The sequence below is a fragment of the Trachypithecus francoisi genome, unplaced genomic scaffold (genome assembly GCF_009764315.1).
Source record: "Trachypithecus francoisi isolate TF-2019V2 unplaced genomic scaffold, Tfra_2.0 Lachesis_group13, whole genome shotgun sequence".
NCBI classification, from domain to species: domain Eukaryota; kingdom Metazoa; phylum Chordata; class Mammalia; order Primates; family Cercopithecidae; genus Trachypithecus; species Trachypithecus francoisi.
In genome coordinates this window covers 52,679,017-52,706,942 of record NW_022681458.1, presented here as the reverse complement: position 1 = coordinate 52,706,942, position 27,926 = coordinate 52,679,017, and the positions used below count along the sequence as shown (strand labels likewise).

Sequence of the window (27,926 nt, the reverse complement as noted above, 5' to 3'; positions counted from 1 at the left end):
ACAAGAGTGACATTGTACAAAGTTGACTGCTTATTTGGAATTTTACATTTGAAACCCAAATATTTAAAGAGGCCAAGGAGGATTACAAGAGATATGTGCCCAACCAAACTTAAGGAGTGCACTCACTTTCCCATTTCCTTCTTAAGGGATGATGCTAGTGGCCTCTTCACTAGGAATATTCTCCATATCCAATCTCCAGTTAGAGAAGCCCTACACCAGGGTTAGCTTACATTCCCTCTCCTCTGAACCTCCACAAAATCTGGAATTTTTCTTACCACATTTGTCAGAATTTATACTTATTACATATTAAACAGTTAAGATAATCTATGTTCATAAAGAAAAACTAGAAACAGACCTACACCTCATGCACACCGAGTTACTCAAAGAATAAGATATTCTTAAATGTTTTTTATTTAAGATATTTATCAAAGAATAGATATTCTTAAATCTGCATGGTTTACTTTTAATATGTTCTTCCATAAATACTCAGGTTATTCAAGCCCATTTCTGTATAAATAGTGTATACATTCAGACTCTTTAACACAAATCAAATGAGGGAGAAAAACTGACCGACCCACTGTGTTTAAAGGGGTTGTTTCTGTTCAATGTAAAGCTAGACATTTCAAGTCTAGCAATTTACTACACAATTAAAGCTCCATGCAATCATTAGAGGATAAATCATATTATTTTCCAATTTTTATAAAGCAACTTAATATCAGCTAAAATGTGCTGCAAGATTCAGACAATAGTTTTCCAAATGTGTGAGACTCACTGTAAAAAGTCTATATAAAATTTCATACCATCATTACAGAACACGAAATTGTTTCCTTGCTATATAAGCAATATAACAAATCATATTTCAGAGTATAAGATTTCAGTTGTAAAATTCAGTTCCACTGACCTTCAAGAAAGCATTTATCAGCAAAGTGAAAAACATCTGGACTACAAATGTCTAATCAACTTAATTTTTGGCAACCTTATAAGCAAAATACCATCTATTTTTAAACCAAAGAAACAACACTTCTTTGATAAGAATTAAAAGATATTTTTTAAACTGCAACATTAAGAGCAGAGTGAAGTGGTTAAGGTAACTTAATAGCTCCCTTTATTTCAAGCCAAGATAGTGAGTCCAGCTGGCAAATAAAAATGCCTAGTTGACTTTTAATTCATAAACAATAACTTTTAGCATAAGTTTTTCCCATGCAATATTTGGGACATACGCATACTACACATGTATTGTTTGCTTATCTGAAATTCAAACTTCACTTGGCTTCTGTATTTTATCTGGCTTATTATGTACCTATGTGGATCTAACCATAAAGGGGCTGGAAAACCAAAATTCTAAGCCTTAGGAATCTCATCAGTATCAGTAAAGCATATTGAATCTCTGTTTCACTTCACTGAAATGCAAAGAACTGGATTTAGAAGTTTATTCTTTAGTCAGAGAGCAGAGACCATGGCAGAACTTTGTAGGAAAAGCAGGATCCTGTCCAAAAACAAAGATCCAGGAATTTTATGGTGGAGAGAAGCAGGAAGGAAAAGACAGAAAATTTCTAACAGAACAGTTTTGCTAGATGTTTGAGTTTTATTAAGCAATTTTCAGTAGCCAACAACCAGTACCACAAACACCCAGGAGGAGACAGAAGTAACCAGAGTGAATGGTTGGGTTGTGTAAACTATGATTGCTAGTGAAGTTAAAGTAAATCCTATGAAAGTTGGAGTATAAACCTCTTTCTGCGAATTCATAGATCTGTGAGTATTTCCTTAACCAGAACTCAGCCTGGGGACAGAGGGTCTCACAAAAAGAGGGAAGGGATTTTGCATGTTTTGACGGGGGTATACAGAGAGTCTGGGCCAGAGTCTGTGGTAGTGACATTATTAGGACTTCAGGGACAAGATCAGATTCAGAGGAGACCCAAGAAGATCCCACCCACTTGAGTTCACACTGAGTTCTCAGTGAACACCGGGAAAGGAATTAAGGCACCGTTGTCAAGCAGCGGCATCCCCATAGCATCGTATTTGAATATGTCATTAGAGAGAGCCTAAAGAATAATTTGACTTGGTGATTCTCACATTTTCAAGGAATATCTGAAATGTCAGCTACCGACATTTTTCTTGAAGTCCAATTTGAGTAGCACAACTAATAAGAAGCATGAACCTACATTTAGGGTGTCCTCTGCATCAGGCTCTATGTGATGGGTTCATGTAGATGATGTCACTTAATCCTCAACAAAATTTCATGAGAAAACAAGGTTTGGAGGGGCCAGGTGACGGTCTATGACTGCAGTCATTTTTGTACAGCATAATCTTGTGCATAATCTCTTCAGGATGAAGAAAGTCATTGCCAAAGGGAAACACAGCATCAGGGGGAATCAGATGTGTTATATTGCTTATGACTTGAAAGAGGTATTCTGAATTAATTCACCAGTTTATCTAATGTAATCCTAATGTCCTTCTACTGTCATCCTTGAATTTATCTGAAAGTACTGAAAGAACCAATTGTGACTCACTACAAATGTAAGTCATCCCACAGAATACTTTAATCATTCCTACATGGAGAGCCAAATATTCTCCATGTCCACTCCTTTAATGGTTGCATAGAATTGGGTTGGGGGTCTGGGGGAGTGCAGAGTGATAACAAATGTTAGGTGAAAGAACAGCCTTTTGACAGCATCTAATTTATTTTAACCTACTATTGTTTGGAACCTTCTGCTGTTTACTACTTCCAAGTACTCTATTCAAGAATAGAGAATAGAGTTCCAATTCAGTTTAAAGCTCCTATTCCTTAGAGCTGTTTTGATTGGCTGGCATTAGAGTCCTAACACATCAGGTTCTTTGATATTATAAGGTACAATTATAAGTGATTCTCCTTTAATTATATTTATACAGTTAATTTTATTTTTTCATTTATCTTCTTCTATGTAATAATGAACAAAGGGCATACTCTAGGCTCTTTCCTTAGTTAAAAGTAACTTCCACACTTTTCAATTAATTAAATGTCATTCTTCACTTTGGGGCTCACATAATCATGTAGAGTTAAATACTGTATATTAACATTAACGTCTTACCTTCATTCCAGGATTTCCTGGAAAACCAGAAGAGCCTGGTATCCCAAGAGGACCCTATTAAAAGAAACCAGAAAAGTAATCAGACATGTATTTAATTAGTATCTAATTAGGTCATTTTTAAGTCTTTGGTGTCATTTTGTATTTGACACGTAAGAATAACCTGCCTTTCACTTTAAAATTACAAAGATAATAGTCTAATTTCATTATAAGTACCTTTCAACATCAATCTAAAGTAATGCTAAAAGACATATCCAAGGTATTAAATATAATTGGATTACTCAAATAGCATATAGGATTAAATCAATCACAAACATGAAGTGTTTCAAACAATTGCCTCTTGAGAGATGTACTTTCTTTGTGTTAATCAAATAATGTAGTTTTTAGAAAGTTTTATTTTATATCAAAATCTAGTACTTTGTTCTATAAAAATGATGCTTAAGAACCACCTGGAGGCCAGGCGTGGTGGCTCACGCCTGTAATCCCAGCACTTTGGGAGGCCAAGGCAGGCAGATCACCTGAGGTCAGGAGCTGGAGTCCAGCCTGGCCAATGTGGTGAAACCCAGTCTCTACTAAAAATACAAAAATTAGCTGGGTGTGATGGCGGGTGCCTATAATCCTGGCTACTTGGGAGGCTGAGGTAGGAGAATTGCTGGAACCTGGAAGGTGGAGGTTGCAATGAGCTGTGATTGCACCATTGCACTCCAACCTAGAGTGAGACTCCATCTCCAAAAAAAAAAAAAAAAAAATCTAGATATTTTAGAGAGGTTTTTCAGGCAATAACAAGTGGATATTTATATTACCCTCCATTTGGAAAGGCATGCATAGAATTTAAGCCATTGATTAAAAGACTAAATTTAAAAGAAGTGAGTATAAGAGGAATTCTAGTACAGATTATTCTGACTCTTCAAGGACTGTACTTTAATCCCATCAGTTTTGAATTAATAAAAGCCCTTTCAAAATATACTTATTTTTTCATCCTATGTTTTCTTTCCTACTTATGAGAAACAAGGAAGAAAAGATCCCTGGGGCAAATGATTTCAATTACTATAATTATGCTTTACTTTTGGCTAATAGCTTTAAATTTTTTTCTTTTTTGATCATTCAGTCTTGGCCCATGTTGACCATGAATATTTCCTACAATATCTTCTCTCTTTCCCTCATAATATTTTCTTTCCTTGGTGTTTTGTTAGCATAATTTACCTTGTAGAGCTTGACTCAACTTTTCCTATTGGAGTAAAATAAAATTGTTCTACGGACTATTTATTTAGGAGCATTTTCAGTAGCAACTTCATGCTCAATTACTACATTAAAAAATGACTATAGATAACATTCTATAAATATATTTGTGCTATTATAAAACACCACTTTTTGGTTTCCTGCAGCAGCTATCCACATTAATGACCCTATGGAATCATCTGTAGAGCTTTAAAAAATACTGATTTCTGAGTCTACCTCTAGAGATTACATTTAAATTGGATTGGACATCAATATTTTTAAGTTTCCAGGTAATTCTAATGTACAGCCAAAGTTGAGAACCACTAATTTCATGATGAACAGATAAAGTTTACTACATGATGCCTACAATATAACTATGTACATTTTACTAGCAACCAGTGTTAATCATATATGAAATAATTTATTCTAGATACCATTATATCTTCCTTTTAAAAGTCAGGGCACTGCTATTAAAATCACATAATTGATGGGAAAAGCACATGTATAATAAATTGCTCTAAATTTCAGAAAATAACTTTATGTCTTGAAACTCTTTTTAAAAATTAAATTAGTTTTATTTTGCTTGTAAAGATATAATTTAAGTGTCCTTGACAGAATAGTAGTAGAGACCTTGATCCACAGCACTGTTTCAACTAAAATCTACTTCAGCTCCACACATCTCTTAGGATCCTTTGTACCTCTGGGTAACTCAGCAGTTAATGAGCAGCAATTGAGGCTATTCACATGGGAGAACTATTGCAAGTAAGGGAATTTAAAAAAGGGAATATGTTTGAAATGTGTCAAATTTAAAATATTTGCCTTTGTTTATAATTTACAATTCATTCTTTGTTTATAATTTACAGATGATTCTTTAGTCTTAGCCATCTTCATTTCATCATCCACATTACCAGGAGATGATCTTTCTGGTCATAAAGTTCCTATGTTTAAAATCTCTGAATGATCTCACATTAATTACAATAGAAAAGAACTCAAAAGTCCTTTAAGTGTGTAAGTATAGCACTTCATGATCTAGATCTAGTTATTTAGCTAATTTGCAATAGCTAAATAAGTGTCCCGATTTCCATCTTCAAGCGTGAATTAAAGGTTCATAGTTACAGAGGATTACCTATGAAATACTGCAAGATGGTCTGAAGCAAAATACAATAGCCCTGTCCATACTAAGCACAAAAAAGCACAGTATACAAAATATTGGTACACGTTGAGACCTCATCATTTCTCATTCCGTGTTACACTTTTACTCCCACAGCTGTATGTATCGCCTGTATGTTAAAAATTTCCAAAACTACATTTGAAATTCAAATTTCTATCCTGAGCTCCACTCTTGCAAATCTAATCACAAAATTGAACTCATTTATTCCCATTCTAAACTCAAACCCACAAATGGTATCCTGTTCCTCTTTATTTCCAATTTCAGATAAATTACATCATCCATCAAACACTTTAAACCAGAAATCTACTGGGTCATGTCCATTAGAGTTGCTAGCTCACTGACTTGCAGTCGGCCTCTGTTACTACCATAATAAGTTTAGTTCACATCTTTGTAATTTCTTTCTGGAATTATGCCAGTGGTATTCAAACTCATTCTTTATTCTTAGCTGTCTTCATTTTATCTTCAAACATTACCAGCAGATTATCCTCTGGTCATAATGTTCTTATGTTTAAAATCCCTGAATGATCTCACATTAACTATAGAAAAAAGCTCAAAAACCATTTAACATGGTAAGTATAGTCCTTCATGATCTAGCTCCCGCCTCTGAATCCAATTTTGCCTTCCTGGAATTTTCTGAGCCCACTGTGTTTTCTCATCTATATATCCTCTGGACAATGCTATATTCTTGCCCATTTTATATATTAAATACTTATCTTTCAGGACTTGACTTGAAAGTTGTTCCCACACCTGAAGTTGTCTACTATATTATGGAGTTAACAATTATGTTACATAACAATATTAATATCTCTCTGTTCCTTAATAGAACAGTGTGGAAGAAGTATTGTGTGTCCATCAGCTTTTTATTCCAAGTGTCTGGAACATGGTGAGTGCTCTGTAAATGTTTCTGAATATACAAATGGAAGAATGCATGAATAAATTAATGAATTAATATGAAAGTAATATAACTCACCATTGGTCCAGGTTTTCCAGGCATACCATGTGCACCTCGTTGTCCCTAATTAAGAGAAAAAGAACAAGATAGGATAAGATTACATTTTATACTATATTTTCTCATAATCTATTTGCTTTAAAAAAATTTCCGTGTTACAAATTGAAGAATAAATATTAAAGTTAGCTGACAATAACCCTCACTCAGTTAATAGCAATATAAACACATTTACACAAGCTGATATGGTACTCATAAATGCATCTATCCTTATAGCAATAAGAAATAAAATCAAGATTGAGAAAATGAAACTGATTAAAATGATTCTTTTTAATGTATCATCTTCTTACATATGAACTCAGAGACAATGAAAATTTGAACACCTCAATATTCTTAATAGCCAGATTAACTCAGAGAAGCAATGTCCAGAAAATAAAACACACAGAAAGGGATAAGTTATAATGAATCCTGTGGGTTTCACCCAGGCCTCCCTTAAGTACTGAAGTATTCATCCTGTCAGCTGGAAATATAACCTGCTGATGGCTCGCTATTGAGACATTCCCTAGGAATTGCCCTCAGCTAAAGGGAATTAGCTCTCTCAAGACTGTACTCTTTCCTTGGTCAATGCAGGGATACAAAGCATTGGCCCTTATTTGAGACAAGTCTGCAAGAGCCATCTCAGCTCCATAGTTCCCTGAAATTGACTGAGATCTCTGTTGCAATTGCAACACAATTCAATTTCTCCCTCTGACAAACCCTGCTTTTATTCATTCCTTCAAAAATAGTTTCTAAGAGTACTCACCAATAAATTTCCTGTACTGTATACAAGTCACTTTCCTGTGGCTGTTTCCTAGGAAACCTGACCTAAGACCCTAAGACCATTGATGCCAGAGTGGTTACAAGAAAGCAAACTCTAAAATGGGATTTTTAAGCTGGATTTCCCACTGGTCAGCTGGTGACAGTCAGAGTATGAATCACCCTTGGCATGCTGCGATGGCACAACGGCAAATATTGTCACCAATGGTGAACAGAGATATTTTAAGGGAATGGGCTAGTGGTGCAATATCTCGGGCATTTGAGAAGAATTAAGAAAATAACAATTATAAAGTTGATGGAATTGCATGGGTCTTGTATAGTGTATCTATTGGAGAAAGATACTAAAAGGCTGACGGTGATTTATCACCAATGCAAGACTCCTTGGCAGCATTTTTTTAAATTCTCATCTTCTGCAACCAGAGAGAAGAAAAAGCTGAATAACAGGCCAAGCACAGGGCTTAATGCAAGACTATGAGAGCTCATGGAATGGTTGAAATCTCAAACCTAGAAAGTCTGTTATGTCATGGTCAGGGTCCTGGATTGAGAGGAGTGGGACTCTGAGATATGGCATTAGGATATGTGCATCAACACACTGAAGAACTTCAGCTGGGCCTGGTAACTTATGCCTGTAATTCCAGCACTTTGGGAGCCTGAGACAGGAGGATTGCTTGAAGCCAGGAGTTTTAGACCAGCTTGGGCAACAATGTGAGACTCCGTTTCTTCAAAAAAAAATTAGCCAGTATTGGTGGCATGCGCCTGTAGTCCCAGCTATTTGGGAGCCTGAGGTGAGAGTATCACTTGAGCCCAGGAGTTCAAGGCTACAGTGAGCTATGATTGTGCCACTGCCCTGTAGCCTGGGCAACAGAGTAAGACCCTGTCCTCAAAATTTAAACGAAAATAAAAGAACTTAAAATCTCAGGTCCATCTAAAGTCACTGGGCCTAGAGAAGTGGCCCATTCCCCCCATTAATAGTTGGTACTTCTCTCTTGTTGAAGCTTCTACTTTGGCAGACAACTTAAGCCTCACTTCTGTACACCAGACCAATAACTAGCACTACTACTTTTTTAAAAAGATATCATACACCAAAGCACCTATAAGACCTAAACATCAGGTAGAGGTGGGATCTGAGAAAGAATGTATGGGTCTTGGTCCTGAAGGCACTGTATCAAAAATCAGAATACAAAGTTGGAAACCTTTAATGATGTGGATATGCTGTCTCATGATATGACAATTTAACACCCTGGTAAGAACCCTGAGAAATAGTGCTAACATGGGAGACAGTCCTTAGAAATGTGGGAAGAGAAGTAGCCCATGCTGGGGCAGAAATGTCAGACCTCCCTTGGCAGACAGTAGAAGAAAGCACAGAGAAGTGAGCATACTATATTGATAGATGATGTTAGCCTGGATAAGCCAATAGCTGACTATATTCTATAATATTCTCTATATCCCCTTAGGACACTCTGCTTACTAAACTGATGTAGAATGGCCTGGTGAGAGGGTCTTACACTTTCCAAATCAGGGCCCTGAATCTGGTACTGTTGAGTAACTCTGAGTTGGTCGTCCTCTATGGGCTGGAGGTAATAGCAGAGACAGTGTAAACCTGGGATTGCTAATAGTAATGGTGATGATCAGATCTTGAAATAATAGAGGAAAGGTGACAGTCCTTAACTCTCTAAAGCAAAGTAGGTGCAAAGTAATGAACTATAAGTTTGAAATATTAGTCAGCATAGCCTGACCTTCAGAGAGTTGTGAAAGGAATAATTAGAATATGCCTCCTATACAGATTCAAGTTACATAAATAGTCTGCAAGAGTATTTCTCAATCTGTATAATTAAAATGAATCAAAGACAGGTGATCAGGAGACTCAGATCTTTCGAAGACTGCACTCAGAGTACCCACCTTTTAGGAGTATGAGGAACATAAAATAAAATGCTTGGAAGAATTCCTGGCATACAATAAGGTTTTGATAAATGTTTCTTATTATTGTAATTTTATTACTATATCCAAGTTTGTGTTTTTCTATGGACTATATTCAAAGCTGCTATATGTATTCATTATTTTCTTAATTTTTGTATTAAAGTAGACAACAAATGTACTGTGGCTGTATGTTAACATTAAAAGCAAAGGGAAGGTTGTTCAAAAATTCTCTGTACTTTATTTTCAACTTTTCTGTAAAACTGACTTTATTCCAAAAGAAAAAGAAAAAAAAAAGGTGACCAGTACTGTTAATTTCATTTAAAAGGCAAGTTCAGTAAACTAAATCTAAAAATGAATTGAAATATACATCTCAGCAGTATAAGTAAAAACAGATATACTTACAGGAGCACCCTGTGGCCCAAGTCTCCCTCTCTCTCCTGGCATTCCCCTCGGACCCTATGACGATAGAGAAGAAATATCTCTTGAAGCACCTAATTTGAAATGTAGGGTAGTCTGACTACCCCACTCAATCCAATTGAGACTCAAGATAATTGTCCACCAAGCAGTAGTATTTCCAGGGGCAATGTTGGGTTTGAAAAACTCTCCCCGTTTGGAGATAAATAACCTATCACCCCTTACATAAATAGATTTCACTTAACTGGCTTTAATGGGCTGAATATACAATAATCTTGATTTGATCACTGAGTATAGAAAAAGAATAAGGGCATTCAACTGGTAAGAGAAACAATGAAATGTAGGAAGCCTTTTCTATTAGAAGGGCTCAACTCTCTTGTGCTTGTCTATCAGCTAGTAATCAAGATTATTTTACCAGCCAACTTATGCTCTCCATTTTTTATTTTTCATTAAAAAATTCTCTTGTTATAATCTAAAAGGCAAGGAAATATAACCTTAGAAATCTAAGAAACAGCCCTTTGTCAGATGAGTAGATTGCAAAAATTTTCTCCCATTCTGTAGGTTGCCTGTTCACTCTGATGGTAGTTTCTTTTGCTGTGCAGAAGCTCTTTAGTTTAATTAGATCCCATTTGTCAATTTTGGCTTTTGCTGCCATTGCTTTTGGTGTTTTAGACATGAAGTCCTTGCCCATGCCTATGTCCTGACTGGAACTACCTAGGTTTTCTTCTAGGGTTTTTATGGTATTAGGTCTAACATTTCAGTCTCTAATCCATCTTGAATTAATCTTCGTATAAGGAGTAAGGAAAGGATCCAGTTTCAGCTTTCTACTTATGGCTAGCCAATTTTCCCAGCACCATTTATTAAATAGGGAATCCTTTCCCCATTTCTTGTTTCTCTCAGGTTTGTCAAAGATCAGATGGCTGTAGATGTGTGGTATTACTTCTGAGGACTCTGTTCTGTTCCATTGGTCTATATCTCTGTTTTGGTACCAGTACCATGCTGTTTTGGTTACTGTAGCCTTGTAGTATAGTTTGAAGTCAGGTAGTGTGACGCCTCCAGCTTTGTCCTTTTGACTTAGGATTGTCTTGTCTCTTTTTTGGTTCCATATGAACTTTAAAGCAGTTTTTTCCAATTCTATGAAGAAACTCATTGGTAGCTTGATGGGGATGGCATTGAATCTATAAATAACCTTGGGCAGTATGGCCATTTTCACAATATTGATATCCAGAATCTAGAAAGATTATAAATCATGCTGCTATAAAGACACATGCACACGTATGTTTATTGCGGCACTATTCACAATAGCAAAGACTTGGAATCAACCCAAATGTCCATCTGTGACAGACTGGATTAAGAAAATGTAGCACATATACACCATGGAATATTATGCAGCCATAAAAAAGGATGAGTTTGCGTCCTTTGTAGGGACATGGATGCAGCTGGAAACCATCATTCTTAGCAAACTATCACAAGAACAGAAAACCAAACACTGCATGTTCTCACTCATAGGTGGGAACTGAACAATGAGATCGCTTGGACTCGGGAAGGGGAACATCACACACTGGGGCCTATCATGGGGAGGGGGGAGGGGGGAGGGATTGCATTGGGAGTTATACATGATATAAATGATGAATTGATGGGTGCTGACGAGTTGATGGGTGCAGCACACCAACATGGCACAAGTATACATATGTAACAAACCTGCACGTTATGCACACGTACCCTAGAACTTAAAGTATAATAAAAAATAAATAAATAAATAAATAAGAAATTTAAGAAACAAGAAAGCCAGCACATACCAGAGGACCCATGGCACCCATTGAACCAGTGGGGCCAGCTTCACCCTAAAACAAAAATGAGAATACATTACAATATGAGAAGCCTACAACTGATACTCACATCACTTTGCTGTGTGTGTGTCATTTTAAAAGCATATTTTCAAACAGGGCATATGAAAGATGTACTTTTGACATAGGATCTCAGAATGTTGCTCTATTCCTTCTTCTCAAAATGTAATAGTAGTATAGTTTTAAAGAAATACATATAAATTAATATTGAGGACTTAAAGATTGATGGAAACTATCATACCCAGCCACAGTAACTAGTCTCAGGAAAGGACTTATCTGGCTATGTCTGATATGTCTCAAGTAAAACTTTACAAAGCTAAAATTGATTGTAATATTCTCTTAAGATCTATTCTAGGAGACTTAGAAATAAAAAAATTTAAAGTCAAATGATTTCCACATTAGGTCATGATGTTTTCCACTAAAAATTCTGTTATACTTCCTTGATGTTTTTTCTCCCTATAGAAATACAAATAAATTTTGAGAAGAAACAATGGGTAGAGGGTCTTGGTACTCAATAATGGGACGAATGAACTATCTAAACCTTTCAGATATTTTTTAAGACGAAAAATGAATGATTGTATTTTAGAAGATAGATTCACAGTGCCATCTTCATATGAAGACAACACCCATCCTACACTGGCAGACACCCAGTGCCATGGAGGCTGTTCTTGGAGGCATATTAAGTCATGTCATCGTAAAGCTGTTGCCACTCGTCTTTGAAAAATTATGTTTATTTACCTAACCATTTATTTATAGCCCTCTCTCCTGCTGAATTAAGATGGTTCTGAAAAATGTGTAAACATTTGAAGCAAAACTAAGAAGCCAAAGTGAGGCTACAGTGAGATAATTATAAGATTACCTTGGAACCAGGTGCTCCAACTTCACCTTTAGGGCCCTCAAGACCTTTGTGTCCCTGAGAAGAAAAATATAAATTTGTATTTGTATCCTGTTTTTTTTCAATTCTCAAAGGCATAAAAGAAGAACCAAAAATAAGCTTGCAGAAATTGCCTTATAAAGATGAATCTCAAATTTAAAGTTGTTGCTCAAAATATTTTCAAATTCTCAACCTATTCTGAAAGCTTATTCAAGGAAAATTAGAGTTTTCACCTTTAAATAACATTTTCAGCTTGCAATGTTCTCACCCTTCAAACATTTGTGACTTTGTAGAAATTTAATCTGTAGCTACAAATAAAAAACTTACAGTGGCGTTAGAGAAAACACATAACTACAGAGTTCATATAGTTCTAAAATATCATTTGTATTCAAGGTGAATGTTCAAAACACTTAATAACGAGTATAGCAGCAGACCAGACATCTTAATCAAAATCTCAATTACTCAAAACAGAGGCCAGTGTATATTGATTGAAAATCCCTATTTGATATTATGACAAATAGATTAGATAGATGATAGATTCTACATATGGAAACAATATATAATAGTTACATTGTAATTATCTTCAGTAATAAGAAAGGCATTCTATTGCTTTCCAAGTCTAGGTAGACTGGGCCCCTTCTGTGACCTAGTACTCTCTATCTCTACCACGTCACCTCTTCCACTATATAGGAATTGCCTAACTTTTCATCTGTATCCCCCGTTAGCCTGAAGCTTCAGGTCAGAGATTTTTCTCATTCATCACTGTATCCTCTTTTGTAGCATAGTGTCCAGTACATAGTTATAACTCAAAATATATTTCTTTATTGAATCAAATTAAACCCAAAGGAAATGTATAAAAAAATTATGATTTCAGTAACCACAGATAAATACCGCAACCATAGACAGTTAAGGACAATCAACAAATTGACTAGTAAAGATTTTGAAGGTAATGCTCCCCGGAGCCTATTCACTAAACTACAGTATCTGAGAGGATTACAATAGATTGAACTTACTCGGTGACCCTTCAGACCTGGAAGACCAGGAGCCCCAGGAAAGCCACGAGCTCCCTGGAAGGAAAACATAGATAAGGCATTTTAGAGTCACTAATAAGGATGCAAAATTCCTTAATATATCATTTTCCCCAAAAAAATACCTAGTACACAGTTTTCCAGCAACATATTAAGAAGAAGAACAACAACAAAAAGCAATATACTTTTATCTGTCAAAATATATCTGGGTGATCAAAATTAGCAAAGTAAATATGCTGTTAGAAATGGAAACATGACTTATACAAGGATACAAATTAATACCAGGTATTGAGTTAATGACATTTAAAATTTTTCACATGACATCACTGTGTTATAATTATTAATGAAAACAAAAGAACATAAGCATGAATCAATATGTCCAATATGAGAATTGACTATACCAAGGTAGAGAAAAAATATTCAGGAGAGAAATTCAAGATAAAATATCCTTTTCTTTATTTATTATGCTTTATGGTACAACATTAAATGCCTTCGTAGTAAACCAATGTTTTTATTTTCTATGAATTTCTGAATATTGGCAGCAGAATATGATGGGAAGAATAGTATTATAATGTGATCAGGAATTTTTAAAATAAATTGTTTAGGAGAAACTTTGTGGATTTATAATTATTTTAAAAACTAAATGAATAAACAAAATATCCAACAGAAAAGAAAGTCGAGAAATATGAGAATGCTTTGCTTCTTGACTAAAATTAATTTCTGCAAATTCTACGTAGCTTTCACCTAAACACATTAAATAAAAAACAACAGAAATACCACAGAAAATCAAATCCAGTGGTACAACTACTTTGAAATAATGCATAAAAGTTTTTTTTATACTGTCTTAAAATAGATACCAAGCTAGTGACTTACTTATTTACTTATTATCATGGCCTACATTAATTTGATTTTGCATTGAATTGGCATTACCACTGTCGCCAGTATATTTAGCACGATGATAGCATTGATTGGTATTATCACGTATTGATTATTATTGTTAATTTATGTATAGCTGGCAGTTAGTCTTATGTTTGGTTACTGGACATTCAATGAATAATCATTGGATAAACAACTGAATAAAGAAATGGTTTAATATTTCTTACTTTCATAGCCCTTTAACCTTTCCTAATGAACTTCTCTTGCCCTAGCATGATCTTACACAGATAACAAAATCCTTCTGCTCTGCAAATCATAGGTTTCATTCACTATTTCTAAATGGTTGAATAAGAACTCAATGAATGAAATTCATATAACAAAATCAAAGCAATAATTCCTCTGTGACCTCTTGAAAGAAAATTATTTCTTTAGTGTTTTAGAGGGTTATCACAGTAGGGGTAAAACAAATCATGCTCTCTGAACAAATGAAGTCCCATTAATTCTTCTGTTTACACAACCCTGCTCAAGAATTCTTTCACATCAAGAACTCCCGTTAAGTCTTCAACTTAAGTCCTCATTTTAGAGAGATTTGTCTCCTCTCCACCCTTAGCAGGCAACTTAGTGCAGACCCATCTAAGCCTATAGGGGAATTGCTGAGCTATGTTATTTCAAATAATTAGTTAACTTCAGTTTTTATGGTCTGCAAGGGAAATTCTCATGTGATTACATATCCCTAATGTAACAAGAAAATGAACCAGATGTCCTAATGCTCATAAAAAATTCTCATTCTGCTGACCCAGGACTGTCATTACAGCACAATCACACATTGCACTGAGCTTGCACAGTGCATCTGTGGTGTGCTGGCGGGGCACCCTTCCTCCCCATGGAGGGCCCACACTGTGAGCATGAGCAAGAGTGCAGCAGGACATGGGAAGTTCAAACCTGGATGGGTTGAAAAGGACATCTGTGCTAATGATTAAACCTCATGCCTTTATCTGCATTTATTTCCCAGGCTGATGGAGGAGGAAAGAAAGCAGGGAGTTAGGAAACTGGTTTATGTTTGCAACCAAATAATCCTTTGAGCCTTGTAAATTTCCCTTAAAAGATAAGGGAGCATTCATTTGTTTAAAACATTTCCTAGCATTGAACCTCATCAATTTTCAGAAAGTAAACAGAAAGTAATGTGGTACTGTTGATTGTATTGAGTGGTAGAAACAAAAGGAAATTATAGAAAGTATAATAAATAGGAGAGTGAATGTTTGGGGCTATTGGGCAGGAGAAACTCAAGAAGTAGGAATGCTTGAGGAAGATTTTTGCTTGCTTATCATACTCTAATTTTCCCCATGGCCAGTGTAACACATTCTAGAAGAGGGCCTGGCAAAGCAATTTGAGTGACGAGAGACAGGTGGGTTCAGAGAAAGGCCAAGGGGCCAGGTCTTGGATTCTGGTGGAGTAGTTGCCAGGGGTCTATTCTTTTAGGCAGCCAAAGGGGAAGAAAACAGCTGTGTTAGGAGGGCTGGATATCAGTGTATATTGTCATATGATTTTAGGACCCAGAACATTAATCAAGAATTTCAGCCAAAATTACGGTTTGGGGAGCAGCCAAAGAGGCATCTCGTCCATAATTTATTGTCCCTAGTTGATATAAAACAAGGCAACAAGCTTTTCTTCAAGCTATTGTTTAGACATATGTGACAATATAAAGTAAAAATATTAAAAGGATTTTAAAAAGCTAAAACAGGATTGAAGTGTGAACTGTAAATAAGTCAAGCTGGTAACTCATTTTATGAGAAAAAAAAAAACTATTTTTTCTGAATTTTCTGAGGATTTGATACTCAGTTTGGAGGGTATTCATGTTATGTTCGATATACTTCTCTAGCTCCAGAAGGCGTATTTATGGTGTCAATGCAAAGCAGAGAACTGGAGTTAACCATCACTCTGGCAAAATGTCCTGTGACATTTCACATTTTTACAGAAACAAACAATGCTTGTTTGTCTCCATTTACTTAGTGCCTGATACATGTGCATACAGAGAATTGCAATTTACTTCAATGTTATTTATTTTTCAAAGTTTGCCTTATGTTGAGTATAAACTTACCGGAGATCCTGCAAATCCCACTTCACCAGGATTTCCATTTCTGCCAGGTTCACCCTTTATGGAAAAAATGTAGGAGATTGGGGAGGCAAAAGTGATTAAAAGGTTCTTCTTTGAAACTAAATGATAAATTACTGATAAAACAGCCTTCTTTAGAGAGCTAATGTGCAATTCGCTAAACAGTGCAAAAAAATAAAATAAAAATAGACTCTATTCCTTATATTCCTGATAGTACTCGATTCTATCAGGTTAGTCTGTGGCTTTCATTAATTTATCCAGAAGAATAAATTGTTGAAAATTTTCCTGGTCTGATCTAGCTCACTATTTTATGAATATCAAAATTTATACACACAAACATACATGTATGCTATAGGATATATACTATAGAATTCTATATGAGCACATGACACTGAATTAAAGTATTGCTTCTTAAAATACTACTTTCCATTTCTTTCCTGTGGTTAAAAAGAAAGGGCTAGCAGAAATACGTGCTCTATAGCCAAATTCAATGTAACCTGTTTAAATGAATCTTATGACTCACAAAGAGAAAATATTTATTAATACTTGGTTTAGTATCACATAGTAATTAACGGCCTACCCATAATTTGATCCTCAACTTTGGTACAACTAAGAAAAGAATCTAGAAATGTAAGTCTGCTATTGCACACTGTTCTCTGATTACATGTCCTTAATGTTAAAATCTGGAGTTGGGTCTTTAATTAAAAATCCAATTGAAGAAATCATTTTTTCATCATTGGGGAGCCATATTGGCACTATACTACTAACACATTTTAAAAATTCCTTTTATATAAGACCTCATAATGATTTTTTATATATATTTTATTTCAGATTTTTTTTTATTTATTTTATATTTTTTTATTTCAGATAATTTATTTTTTTCTTCAGATAATTTCAGTGGTTCCACTAGGAAAGGTTTTTGCTACTGTGACAACAAGCCTAGCATCTAATGGAAAAATCTTAACAAAAACCCAGGGAATGCAGGAAGAGACAGTAGTACCTAATAATACAATACTATGCAAATTAAGAGCCCCTTTTAGATATTTGCAAACTTCTATTCTGAGTTCTCCTGTTTCCATTGAATTTAATGGAAGCTAAAAGGGTGGGGAAATGTAATGGAAATTAATACAGAACATTCTTTTTAACACTGTAACTCCTTCGTCTCTTCAAAACCTAACTGGAAAATGAGGAATGGTAGCTTACATCTTCCCCAGGTTTACCAGGGGGGCCCTCTGGTCCACGTGCACCAATCGGACCCTAATAACAAAACAAAAGGAAAAAAAGAATATTTACTTTTACTTACCAATAATATAATTCAAAATATTATTGAGACAAATGAAATGTCACAATATTATTGACACGAATGGAAATAATAAATATTGTTGAAAAAGAGAAAATAGTTTTATTAATGTTTTGAATTTTTTGTTGCATCCCTCAGATCATGTGCTCAACAAGAAAAAAAGTGTAATTGCGTGAATGCAAATCACTCAGCACTGTCTAATGATCATAATCAGTCTTCGAATTTAAATATTCTGCTACGAGAAACATATAGCTTAAGAACGGGTCATAGAACAGGACTCCCAAACTGGATTGTTATGTCTTCCCACATTAGGGAGGACCTGGGAAGATAAATTAACTCAGTATTTGACATCATTATAATGGTGGACCCAAATGTAACTGGGTCTACATGCTTACTTGACATTTACCATTGGTCCAGGATCACCAGGTTCACCAGGAGGTCCTGTAGGTCCTGCACCACCCTACAATTGAGAACAAAGTATATATACAAACCAAGGAAAAATAGAATATTAAATCCTGTGCTCTCTCAATATAAAGTGTAATTGTTCAGACAGCTGGCTCTGCCATCTTCATCTTAAGTGACTTTGGGCAAGTTACTTAATCTGTCTATAACTGTTTCCTAAAGTGTAAAATCAGAATAACATTGGTACCTACCTTATTAGGCTGTTATGGCTGCTTAAGTAATTAATGTATGTTAAGAACCTAGAATAGTGCTGGCACAGAGTGCGTGAGTGCTCAATCAGTGGCAGTTCTCCTCATCAACATCATCATCATCACTATCATCAACCACCTTTTCTATTCACTGATTGCTTGAAGTAAAATTCCACATACATGATAATGACAATGTGGTAATCTTGACTGAACTAAAGGTTATTTTCATTCTTTCTTTTAAAATATTATTTTCTGATGCCTGTTGAATTGCTATAAAAAATAAAAATAGCTCTACATCACTATTTTACTGGCATCTGATAGGCATTTTAAAAGTATGTTGTATTATGTTCTTCCTAAAGATCCCACGGAACAAACATCTTGATTCTTATTTCTAATAATATCACATGGGGATTGCCTCCTATTATCTGATTTCACAGCTTCAGAGTTGGCATATAACCAATTATGAACATTTTCATGACATAACATAATGAATTTTTACTTCAGATGCAAAGGCATGTAATCTTGTTATCGGAGGTCAATCACATAAAGAAATCAGATGATAAAAATTCATCCCAATAAAATTTGCAAAAACATGCTGCATGTATTTCTAAATAAAAACTCTTTAATATATCCTATTTGAAGTGAGCATTACAATATAAAATTTTAAAACCAGCCAAAAGCAGTCATGTCACAGAGACCTTATGTAATATATGTGTGTATCTTTTTCCTATAGTATGTAACTTAATTATAAAGAGACTTACTTGCTGTCCTTGTAAACCTTGTGGTCCCCTTGGGCCAACAGGACCCTGAAAAACAAATGAGGAGAAACGTTGCATAGTACTCATGACAATTCAGTCAAATATTTCAAAAATGTTGAATCATCTCTAGAATCTGGAAAAGTGAAGCTTTGACAAAGGGGGATGATGACATTCTCCATCTGCATTCATTTGGAAGGCAGCTAAATTCACGATTAAAGCTTGGACAACATTTGGGATGATTTTATACATACCCTCAGTATTATAAAGAGAAATGAGCCATATGTCTGTACACACCCCATGTCTTTAGAACAAGAACACTTGCGTGTTTAATGGATGGTTCTGTTAATGAGAACATCCGAATAAAGAAAAATCTTGGCAGACATAAGTTAGTTCTCAAACTGCCTATTTAATTCTATAGATTCACAGCAGATAATTCTTATAACTTACATAAGCTGAATTAAAGGTAGATGAAACGTCAACAATAATGACTAGATTATATTAAATATGAGTTGAAAATGATCTGGGGCACTGAGTTTCCTGGGTGATTTCTTTCTTTCACAACATTGATTGAAATTATCCACACAGGCTTTCCTCATTTAAACATAAAATCGTTCCACTGAGGCATAACAAAAGGAAGAAAACAAAAATGCGATTTTAGAACATTTATTATTATGTCTATTACTATTTTTAGATATCATACTTTAAAAAAAGGAGAATAAATTAAAATCAAATCTATTCTTACGGCAAAATTTTAAATTTTTATTTTGAATGGAACATATAGCAAGAAAAGCTCCATTTAAAATTACATATGTAATTTAAACTCCAAATGGATAAAAACATGCAACTCAAAAAAGAATCCCTAAATGATGCCATATTACTAGTAACTTTAAAAATACACAAATAATATTTAAAATGCTCATAATGCTGGCCTTAAGGATGGATAGTAGGGGTGGTTATCTATGAGGTCTGATTTTGCACTTCTTACTGCCTGAAATTCTATTAACCTGGAATTATTTTGAATTATGTTATGAGCAATAAAATATGGAGAGTTGGTTTTAAAAGTGTTAATTTATTCAATAAAATTGCATTGCTCCAAATATCCAGGGAAAAAATGGGAGTCTTTCTGATGTTGAAGAAATTCAAAAGAGGATAAAAATGTTGAGAAGACCCAGCCAGGAAACCATAGAGCTGTTGGAATAAGGCAGCCAGAGGATATTGAGTAGAAAATAATAAAAATGAAAATAGCAAAACATCTCATTTAAAAGTTTTACCAAACCACTGTTTCTAACAGCACCATAAAATAGTTTTGTTTTCTATTTATAAAGCTATAGGTTTTATGATTGTGATTGTGGTTATATGTCTTAAACTCCTTTATTTTCTTCCAATATTAAATAAAATACACAGACAGACCTTTATTAATGTCAGCAAACACTTTGCATAATTATGAATGAAACACACTGGGCTTTTAACTGGCACACAGTAGAGTAAATAAATTAAATGAATGAATGAATGAATGAGTGTGTTTAAGAAGATGCATGTTATTCTTTGACTAGTTAACTCAAGATTCTCTTTTTAAAATAATTTTTTCACTGAAGTACTTCAATGAACAGTAAAATTTATGCTTACCACAGAGCCAGGCATTAGTCCTACTTGACTCCCAAGTCCAGATTTTTCATCCAACCCAGCCATTTGAGCTGAAAACGGCTGTAAAAGCAATATGTTGACATTATTTCTACAGTAAAAGACATACATCAACGTCCTTTTCATATGGATAAATGGACACTCTCTGGAATTCTTATAGAATGCCTCTTCTAACAACCATTCTAAGTGCTTGATTTTAAAGCTTGGAAAAAGACTTAAGTTGTTTTGATTGTTTCTGTCTTTGACTGACCATTCTTTCCCAGAGTATTTTATAAGTATGTTGCTTCAGAGCAATTTCTGCAACGTGGCAAATGTCTGATACATGATAAAAACATGGGTTGTTCTGATAAGCACTAGCCAGTCTAATTGATTGCAGGTTTAAGTCTCTTTAACTGATTTCTTCCCACAGTTAGACAGGCCAAACATCTAAACAAAACCTAACAGATGCCTTTAGAACATTTGTCCTAAAGATTCCAGATTCCATTTTGGACTATTTTTGGATGATATTCTTTGTTTGTTCAATGTCCAGTAAACTTTAAATTATATTTATGTAAGTTGATAAAACTTTTATAGTCCTTTTAATTAATCCCTGACTGTTCCAAGATTGGAAACAGTTTGACCTACTCTCTTTCACAATTAAAAAACCCTAGTAATCAAACTGACCAAAATTGTTCATATACATTTTAGTAGTCACATTAGTTTCCAAATTTTGGTGGGAAAGAATGTGTGTGCTGCTTATAAATAAATTGGCAATTGCTTTTATAATCTGTTGAAAAAAACGTGTATGAACTTTTGTAAAGCAAAAACCATATTTAGGCTTTATATGTATCCTTGCTAAGGTCTCAATCTACAGGCATGCCTCATTTTACTGTGCTTTACCAATATTATGTTTATTACAAATTCAAGTCTTGTGGCAACCCTGCACCAAGCAAGACAACTGGTGCCATTTTTGCAACAGCATGCGTTTACTCTGTGTCTCTGTGTCACATTTTGTTAGTTCTTATAATACTTTAGTATCTTTATTGTTCTTATATCTCTTATGATGATCTGTGTTCAGTGATCTTTGATGTTACTAAAGTAATTGCTTTGGGTGCCTTGAATCATGCTCATACAAGACAGTAAACTTGATCGATAAATACTGTGTGTGTTCTTCTATCAACTAGGTGTTCCCCATCTCTCTTCCTCTACATGGGCCTACTTATTGCCTGAGACACAACAGTGAAAGGAAGAGTCTCACATCTTTCACTTTACATTGTAAGCTAGAAATGGTCTAGTAAGGAAGGCATGTTGAAACCCAAGATAGGCCAAAGTTAGACCTCTTGCACCAAACAGTCATCCAACTTATGAACGCAAAGGAAAAGTTCTTAAAGAAAATTAGAAGTACTACTTCAGTAAACACAAATAATAAGAAAGTAAAACAGCCTTAATGCTAATATGGAGAAAGATTTAGTAGTCTGGATAGAAGATCAAATGAGCCACAACATTATCTTACCCAAAATCGAATCCAGAGCAAGGCCCTAACCCTCTTCAATTCTGTGAAGGCTGAAAGAAGCAAGGAGGTGGCAGAGGAAAAGTTGGAAGCTAGAAAATGTTGGTTTATGAGGTTTAAGGAAAGAAGCCATCTCCATAATATAAAAGTGCAAAGTGAAGCAGCAAATGCTGATGTAGACACTGCAGCAAGTTATCCAGAAGATCAAGTTAACATCATTGATGAACGTGGCTACACTCGACAATAGATTTTCAATGTATACAAAACAGTCTTCTATTGGAAGAAGATGTCATCTAGGACTTTCATTTTTAGAGAGAAAAAGTCAATGCCCGGCTTCAAAGCTTCCAAGAACAGGCTTACTCTCTTGTTAGGGGTTAATGTAGCTGGTAACTTTAAGCTAAGACCGCGGTTTATTTCTTATTGTGGAAATCCTAGCATCCTTAGGAATTATGATTAAACAACTCTGCCTGTACCCTATAAATGGAACAACAAGGCCTTGATAACAGCACATCTGTTCGCAGCCTTTACAGCATTGTTTACTGAATATTTCAAGCCCACTATTGAGACCTATTGCTCAGAAACAAAGGATTCCTTTCAAAATATCACTGCCCAGTGACAATGCACTAGGTCACATGAGAGCTCTGATGGAGATACACAAGGATATTAATGTGTTTTCATGCCTGCTAATACAAAAACCATTTTGCAGCCCATGGATCAAAATAAATTTCAACTTTTAAATCTTATTACTTAAGAATATAATGGTCAAAATAAATTGAGAATCTTCTGGAAAGGATTCATCATTCTAGGTGCCATTAAGAACATTCTTGATTGACTGGTCAAAATATCAGCCTCAACAGAAGTTTGGAAGAAGCTGATTCCAGCCTTCATGAATGAATTGTAGTGGTTGAAGACTGCAATGGGGTAAGTAATTGCAGATATGATGGCAACAGCAACAGAACTAGAATTATAAGTAGAACCTGAAGATGTTGCTTAATTGTTGTAATCTCATGATAAAAATTTAACAGATGAGGACTTGCTTCTTATGAATAAGCAAAGAAAGTAGTTTCTTAAGATGCAATCTAGTCCTGATGAAGATACTGTGAATAGTGTTGAAATGACAACAAAGGATTTTGATATGGCAAACTTCACTGTCGTCTTATTTTTTAAATTACCATAGCAACTCCAGCCTTCAGCAATACCACCCTTATTAGTCAGCAAATATCAGCATCAAAGCAAAACACCCCATCAGCAAAAAGATTATGGCTTCCTCAAGGGTCAGATGATTATTAGCAACTTTTAACAATAAGGTATTTTTAATTAAAGAATATACCTTGTTTTTTAGACATAACGCTATCACACACTTTATAACAGAGCTACATTGTGGAAAAATGTAAGTTTATATGCACTGAGAAACAAAAAAAAATTCACACAACTCATTTTACTGCAGTATTTCACTTTACTGAGGTGGTTTGGAACTGAACCCACAATATTTCCATGGTATGCCTGTACTCACAAATCCCTTATGTCTGCCACTAACAATTCAAAGAAGTAGGTATCAAAAGACATTTTGTTTGATTTTACTTCAAGTAAAAAAACTAAAATTGGAGAAATAATTAGGTGTCATTTTTAGTATCAACTCAATGGCCTTCTCACATCCCTCATCACGGATGTGTCATCCTCTCTTGTGGAGGATATGGAGCAGATTTTGTTGGCATTCTTAGCCTAGAGAATAAGACAGATAAATCTCTCATTTCATTTAAAGGGGGGAAAAGCAGTGGTTCTTTAGAATCAATAGAAAAAACAAAGCTCATGAAATCCAGACCTGACATTGAGAAATACAAACAATTTGAAGTAGTACTTTACAAAATAGTTCTTCAAATTTTTCCAACAATTCCCTGTGGGTTTATTAGTTTTATTGTCCACAGCAGTGTTGACCTTATTTAACTGCTCATACAGTCAAGTTCAATATCTGAACTGAGACAATTTAAAATCCTAACAATATATCAATAATTTAAAACACGACCTGTACATGACATTGAACAATGCACACAACTCACCCTGCTCATGCCATCGGGTCCTGGGTGGGACGGATGTCCAGGAGGTCCTGGAGCACCAGGTTGACCAGGAACACCTGGTTCTCCATCAATTCCCTGAGGTCCACGAGGACCCTGGAAAACAAGCCAGTTAAAATTAGAACCCACTGCCAAATATACACTTAGTAGAAAGCTAAAGGCACAGACTTCTTAATGGCAAGGGAGTGTTTATTGTTTTAAAAATAAATGGCAATCTAGCCACTTAGAGTAATTTCATCAGCCACATCACTGCTTATTTTAGCATAGGTCTGAACTTCTACCATTCAGATATGGTCTGGGTAAGAAATTTATTTAGTGTGTTAAATACCCAGAAATCAGCATTCTTAGAATAATTATTTTTAAATTTTTCAGTTCAATCCTATTCTAGAGTGAACTTCCTTATTTGATTGAGTTTTTGCCGTGCAAGGGTATTTGATCAACAATTATAAATTCACTTGTCTGTCAGTAAAATTACAGTAACTATGTGCATGTCTGCCTAACTTCTCCCTCCCCCCAAAAGTCAAGAACCCCTTGATTGGAGTTTGTAGAAATTTTCTATCTAATTGTTTAACTCTTTGCATAGTTCCTGGTACATACTAGACACTCAGTACATGCATATTGTGTTGTTACCTTTCAGTCCTCTTTTATACTTTAAGCCTGGCACCCTTTATTTTCCTTCCCACCCCCACAGGAAGACTAGACCATTGAGAAATTAGAGGCAAAGGCACTGTGACCCAGCCAAGTCTAAGTTCTCAGAGAAGTGAGCAATGATTTCTAGCTGCCAAATTCCACCCTTCTCCTAACCCACATTCTGAAGGCAGCTTGGGGAACAGCCACATCCTCAGTTCTGGAAATGCTCTATCCTCTAACTTCATCATTCCCACAAGGCTAGTTAAGTATTTTCTGGCTCCTTAACCCTAAAGAATCTTGACAGACTTTAAAAAGAAAGGACCAAAAAGTCATAAGACCATATGCTTTTTATAATTTTAAGCAGGGATCAAGGGAAATATGGTAAATGAAGTTTAATAATTAAAAAAAAGAACATCCATGCTTAAACATGAGAATATCTACGGGCCCACAGTAAGCAATTCAAATGGGAGCTGATGGTGCAGAGGGAGCAAACATAGGACAAGCTCAGGTGGCAGAGGCGGCAGTTTGTATATGATGGTTTTAGGGAGGGTGGCATCATAGCTATTCAGAAATTTAATTATTTTAATATATTTAAACATTTATATAGACATTTATTTCTTGCAGTAGTGGGATAAATAAGCAAATTTATCTATTAAATAGAAGCAGAATACTTAGCCTGAAAAACTTATATTAAAAAATATCTTAGAAAAATATTCTCAGTATTTAAAAATCAAAACTTTTCTGACTCCTAAGCTACTATCAATTTACTTCTCACTTCATTATACAAAACAGAGGCTGATTTCAGTTGTTCTCTAGGACTCCTGGATCATATGAATGTGAGTAACATGAACTGGATATGTATAAGGTAGCATAGATAAAATAATAGTCTGGTTTATTCATACAGCCTTGTGTAGAAAACTCTGAATCTGTTCTTGCAATGTTCAATTGCTAATTAATAACCAGATATTATTATATACACAAAGTGAACTAATGTATAATCTCTGCTCCCAATGAGATTTCCAAAGAGACACACACAAAACTATGTTTAATGTCAATAGGAGTGGAGACAAGTTTGTGAAATATTCACTAGTCCTCCAAAGAGATTGTGACTTTCTCCATTCTTCTGTAATTAACAATCATATTTCAAAGTCTGATCCTAAGATTGTTTTCATTGATTCATGATTTATTATATGCCTCCATGGAATCCCCTCTAAATAGCTTATGAAATTTACTGTTGTACAAATTAAGATTAAAATTAATAAAAACTTTTATAAAAATTATCTGAAATTAAGTGAACACAAGAATGTTTACTGGTAAATATCAAAAGCAAATTAGAATTTGGGAGCTCATTAAAAGTATCTATTTTTATATCTCCAAGTGAGCTGAATTACATAATTCTTATATTAAGGTAAATGTTACATTTATTATCCCTCCCTTCCATTTCCAAGATACTCAAATATCTCCGCAGTAATCTACAATAAAAAAGTACTTCGAGGTTGCCACTAGGTGGCGATGTTTAAACATCCACAAGGAGAAAAGACGAATGACCAGGAACTGTCAAGAACTTCATTTCTCTCGTATCTCTGTCTCTTTCTCTCTGAGACACACACACACACACACGTTATAGATGTTAAGATCTAGTATATTTCCCATTTTACCATTTTACAGATCAGGAAACATACCAATAGTGATTAAGGGTCACATGCAACTAGAACTTAGCACATCATTGACGGTCCATCTCCTGTCAGGTTGCTAGTTTGTCACTATAAAGTTATCTGAACAATACACTTAAAATTGAGGATGTGTGATGAAAGACAGTAGTGAAAATCATTGGCTAATCCTGAAGGCTTTATGGGAGTATCTCATACTGAACTATGACATAGTAGTTCTCAGTCCAGAGCTATTTTGCCTAGATTTGGCAATGTCAGGAAACATTTTTAACTGTCACAATTGTATGGGGGATGGCAGTTTCAACTGGCATCCAGTGGGTAGATAACAGGAATGCCGAAAAACTTTCTACTATGCATATGGAATTATTTGGCCTAAAATATCAATAGTGTTGACAGTGAGAAACCGTGCTGTACATTGTGAGCCTTCTGTACTGTTTGATGGTTATATAATTGCACAGGCGGGGGGAATGCTATTTCTGATTGCAGAACCACCCTATATTGTGACAGCCATAATTTTAGTCCAGTTAAGCAGCTCCTAGAAGGCTCGAGGTATGAGGCAAAACATTCTGCCTAGGGGCATTCTGTTACATCGTGCCGATCATTTCATATACATCATTTCATGCAAAGCTATACATCATTTCATATCTTGAAACCCATGTAGGCGGGCATTAAAAGAGTTGTATCACACTATCTCTTTGCTAGGATTAACAGAGGAAGAGATTTCCTACTTGGATATCTGCCAGGGTTGTCTCACTTGATTCCTCATAAAAATCTACCCCCCTTTCTCTCTCTCTCTCTCGCTCTCTCTCGCTGTTTCTGACACACACACACACACACACAAAACGCACACACACTTACACCCAATTCACATTGATTGTCTCAGGCCTAACCAAGGTAGGAAACTGACCACATCACAAAGCCAAATAGGGAAAATAAGTGAGAAGTGTTGGGGAGCAGATTCTTCAGATCTTAACCAGCAACTCTGGAAGTCTGGTCCCACAACTTCTACGTAGATTTAGGACCCAATGTTGTCAATTACTTACAGTGTACATGGCTCAAGCCTGTAATCCCAGCACTTTGGGAGGCCGAGACGGGCGGATCACGAGGTCAGGAGATCGAGACCATCCTGGCTAACACGGTGAAACCCCGTCTCTACTAAAAAAATACAAAAAAATTAGCCGGGCGAGGTGGCGGGCGCCTGTAGTCCCAGCTGCTCGGGAGGCTGAGACAGGAGAATGGCGTAAACCCGGGAGACGGAGCTTGCAGTGAGCTGAGATCCGGCCACAGCACTCCAGCCTGGGCGGCAGAGCGAGACTCCGTCTCAAAAAAAAAAAACAAACAAACAAACAAAAAAAACAAATACACTGATGCAAAATCTTTTTTTTTATGACCACCCATCCTCCACCCAACTGATGTTATTTTCTACCTATT

General features: G+C 35.4%; 1 protein-coding gene across 1 annotated transcript in view; it reads right to left on the bottom strand.

Moving 5' to 3' along the window:
- COL5A2 (collagen type V alpha 2 chain) overlaps positions 1–27,926 on the bottom strand; it is a 158,203-nt gene that overhangs the window by 43,860 nt on the left and 86,417 nt on the right. Inside the window, exons 7-18 of the mRNA XM_033230908.1 lie at positions 24,181–24,291; positions 20,620–20,697; positions 18,997–19,041; positions 17,992–18,045; positions 17,489–17,542; positions 16,271–16,324; positions 13,282–13,335; positions 12,254–12,307; positions 11,347–11,391; positions 9,536–9,589; positions 6,425–6,469; positions 3,069–3,122 (exon numbers count right to left, since the gene is read on the bottom strand). Of these exons, the coding sequence (XP_033086799.1) occupies positions 3,069–3,122; positions 6,425–6,469; positions 9,536–9,589; positions 11,347–11,391; positions 12,254–12,307; positions 13,282–13,335; positions 16,271–16,324; positions 17,489–17,542; positions 17,992–18,045; positions 18,997–19,041; positions 20,620–20,697; positions 24,181–24,291 (702 nt within the window). The remainder of the gene's footprint in view (positions 1–3,068; positions 3,123–6,424; positions 6,470–9,535; positions 9,590–11,346; positions 11,392–12,253; positions 12,308–13,281; positions 13,336–16,270; positions 16,325–17,488; positions 17,543–17,991; positions 18,046–18,996; positions 19,042–20,619; positions 20,698–24,180; positions 24,292–27,926) is intronic.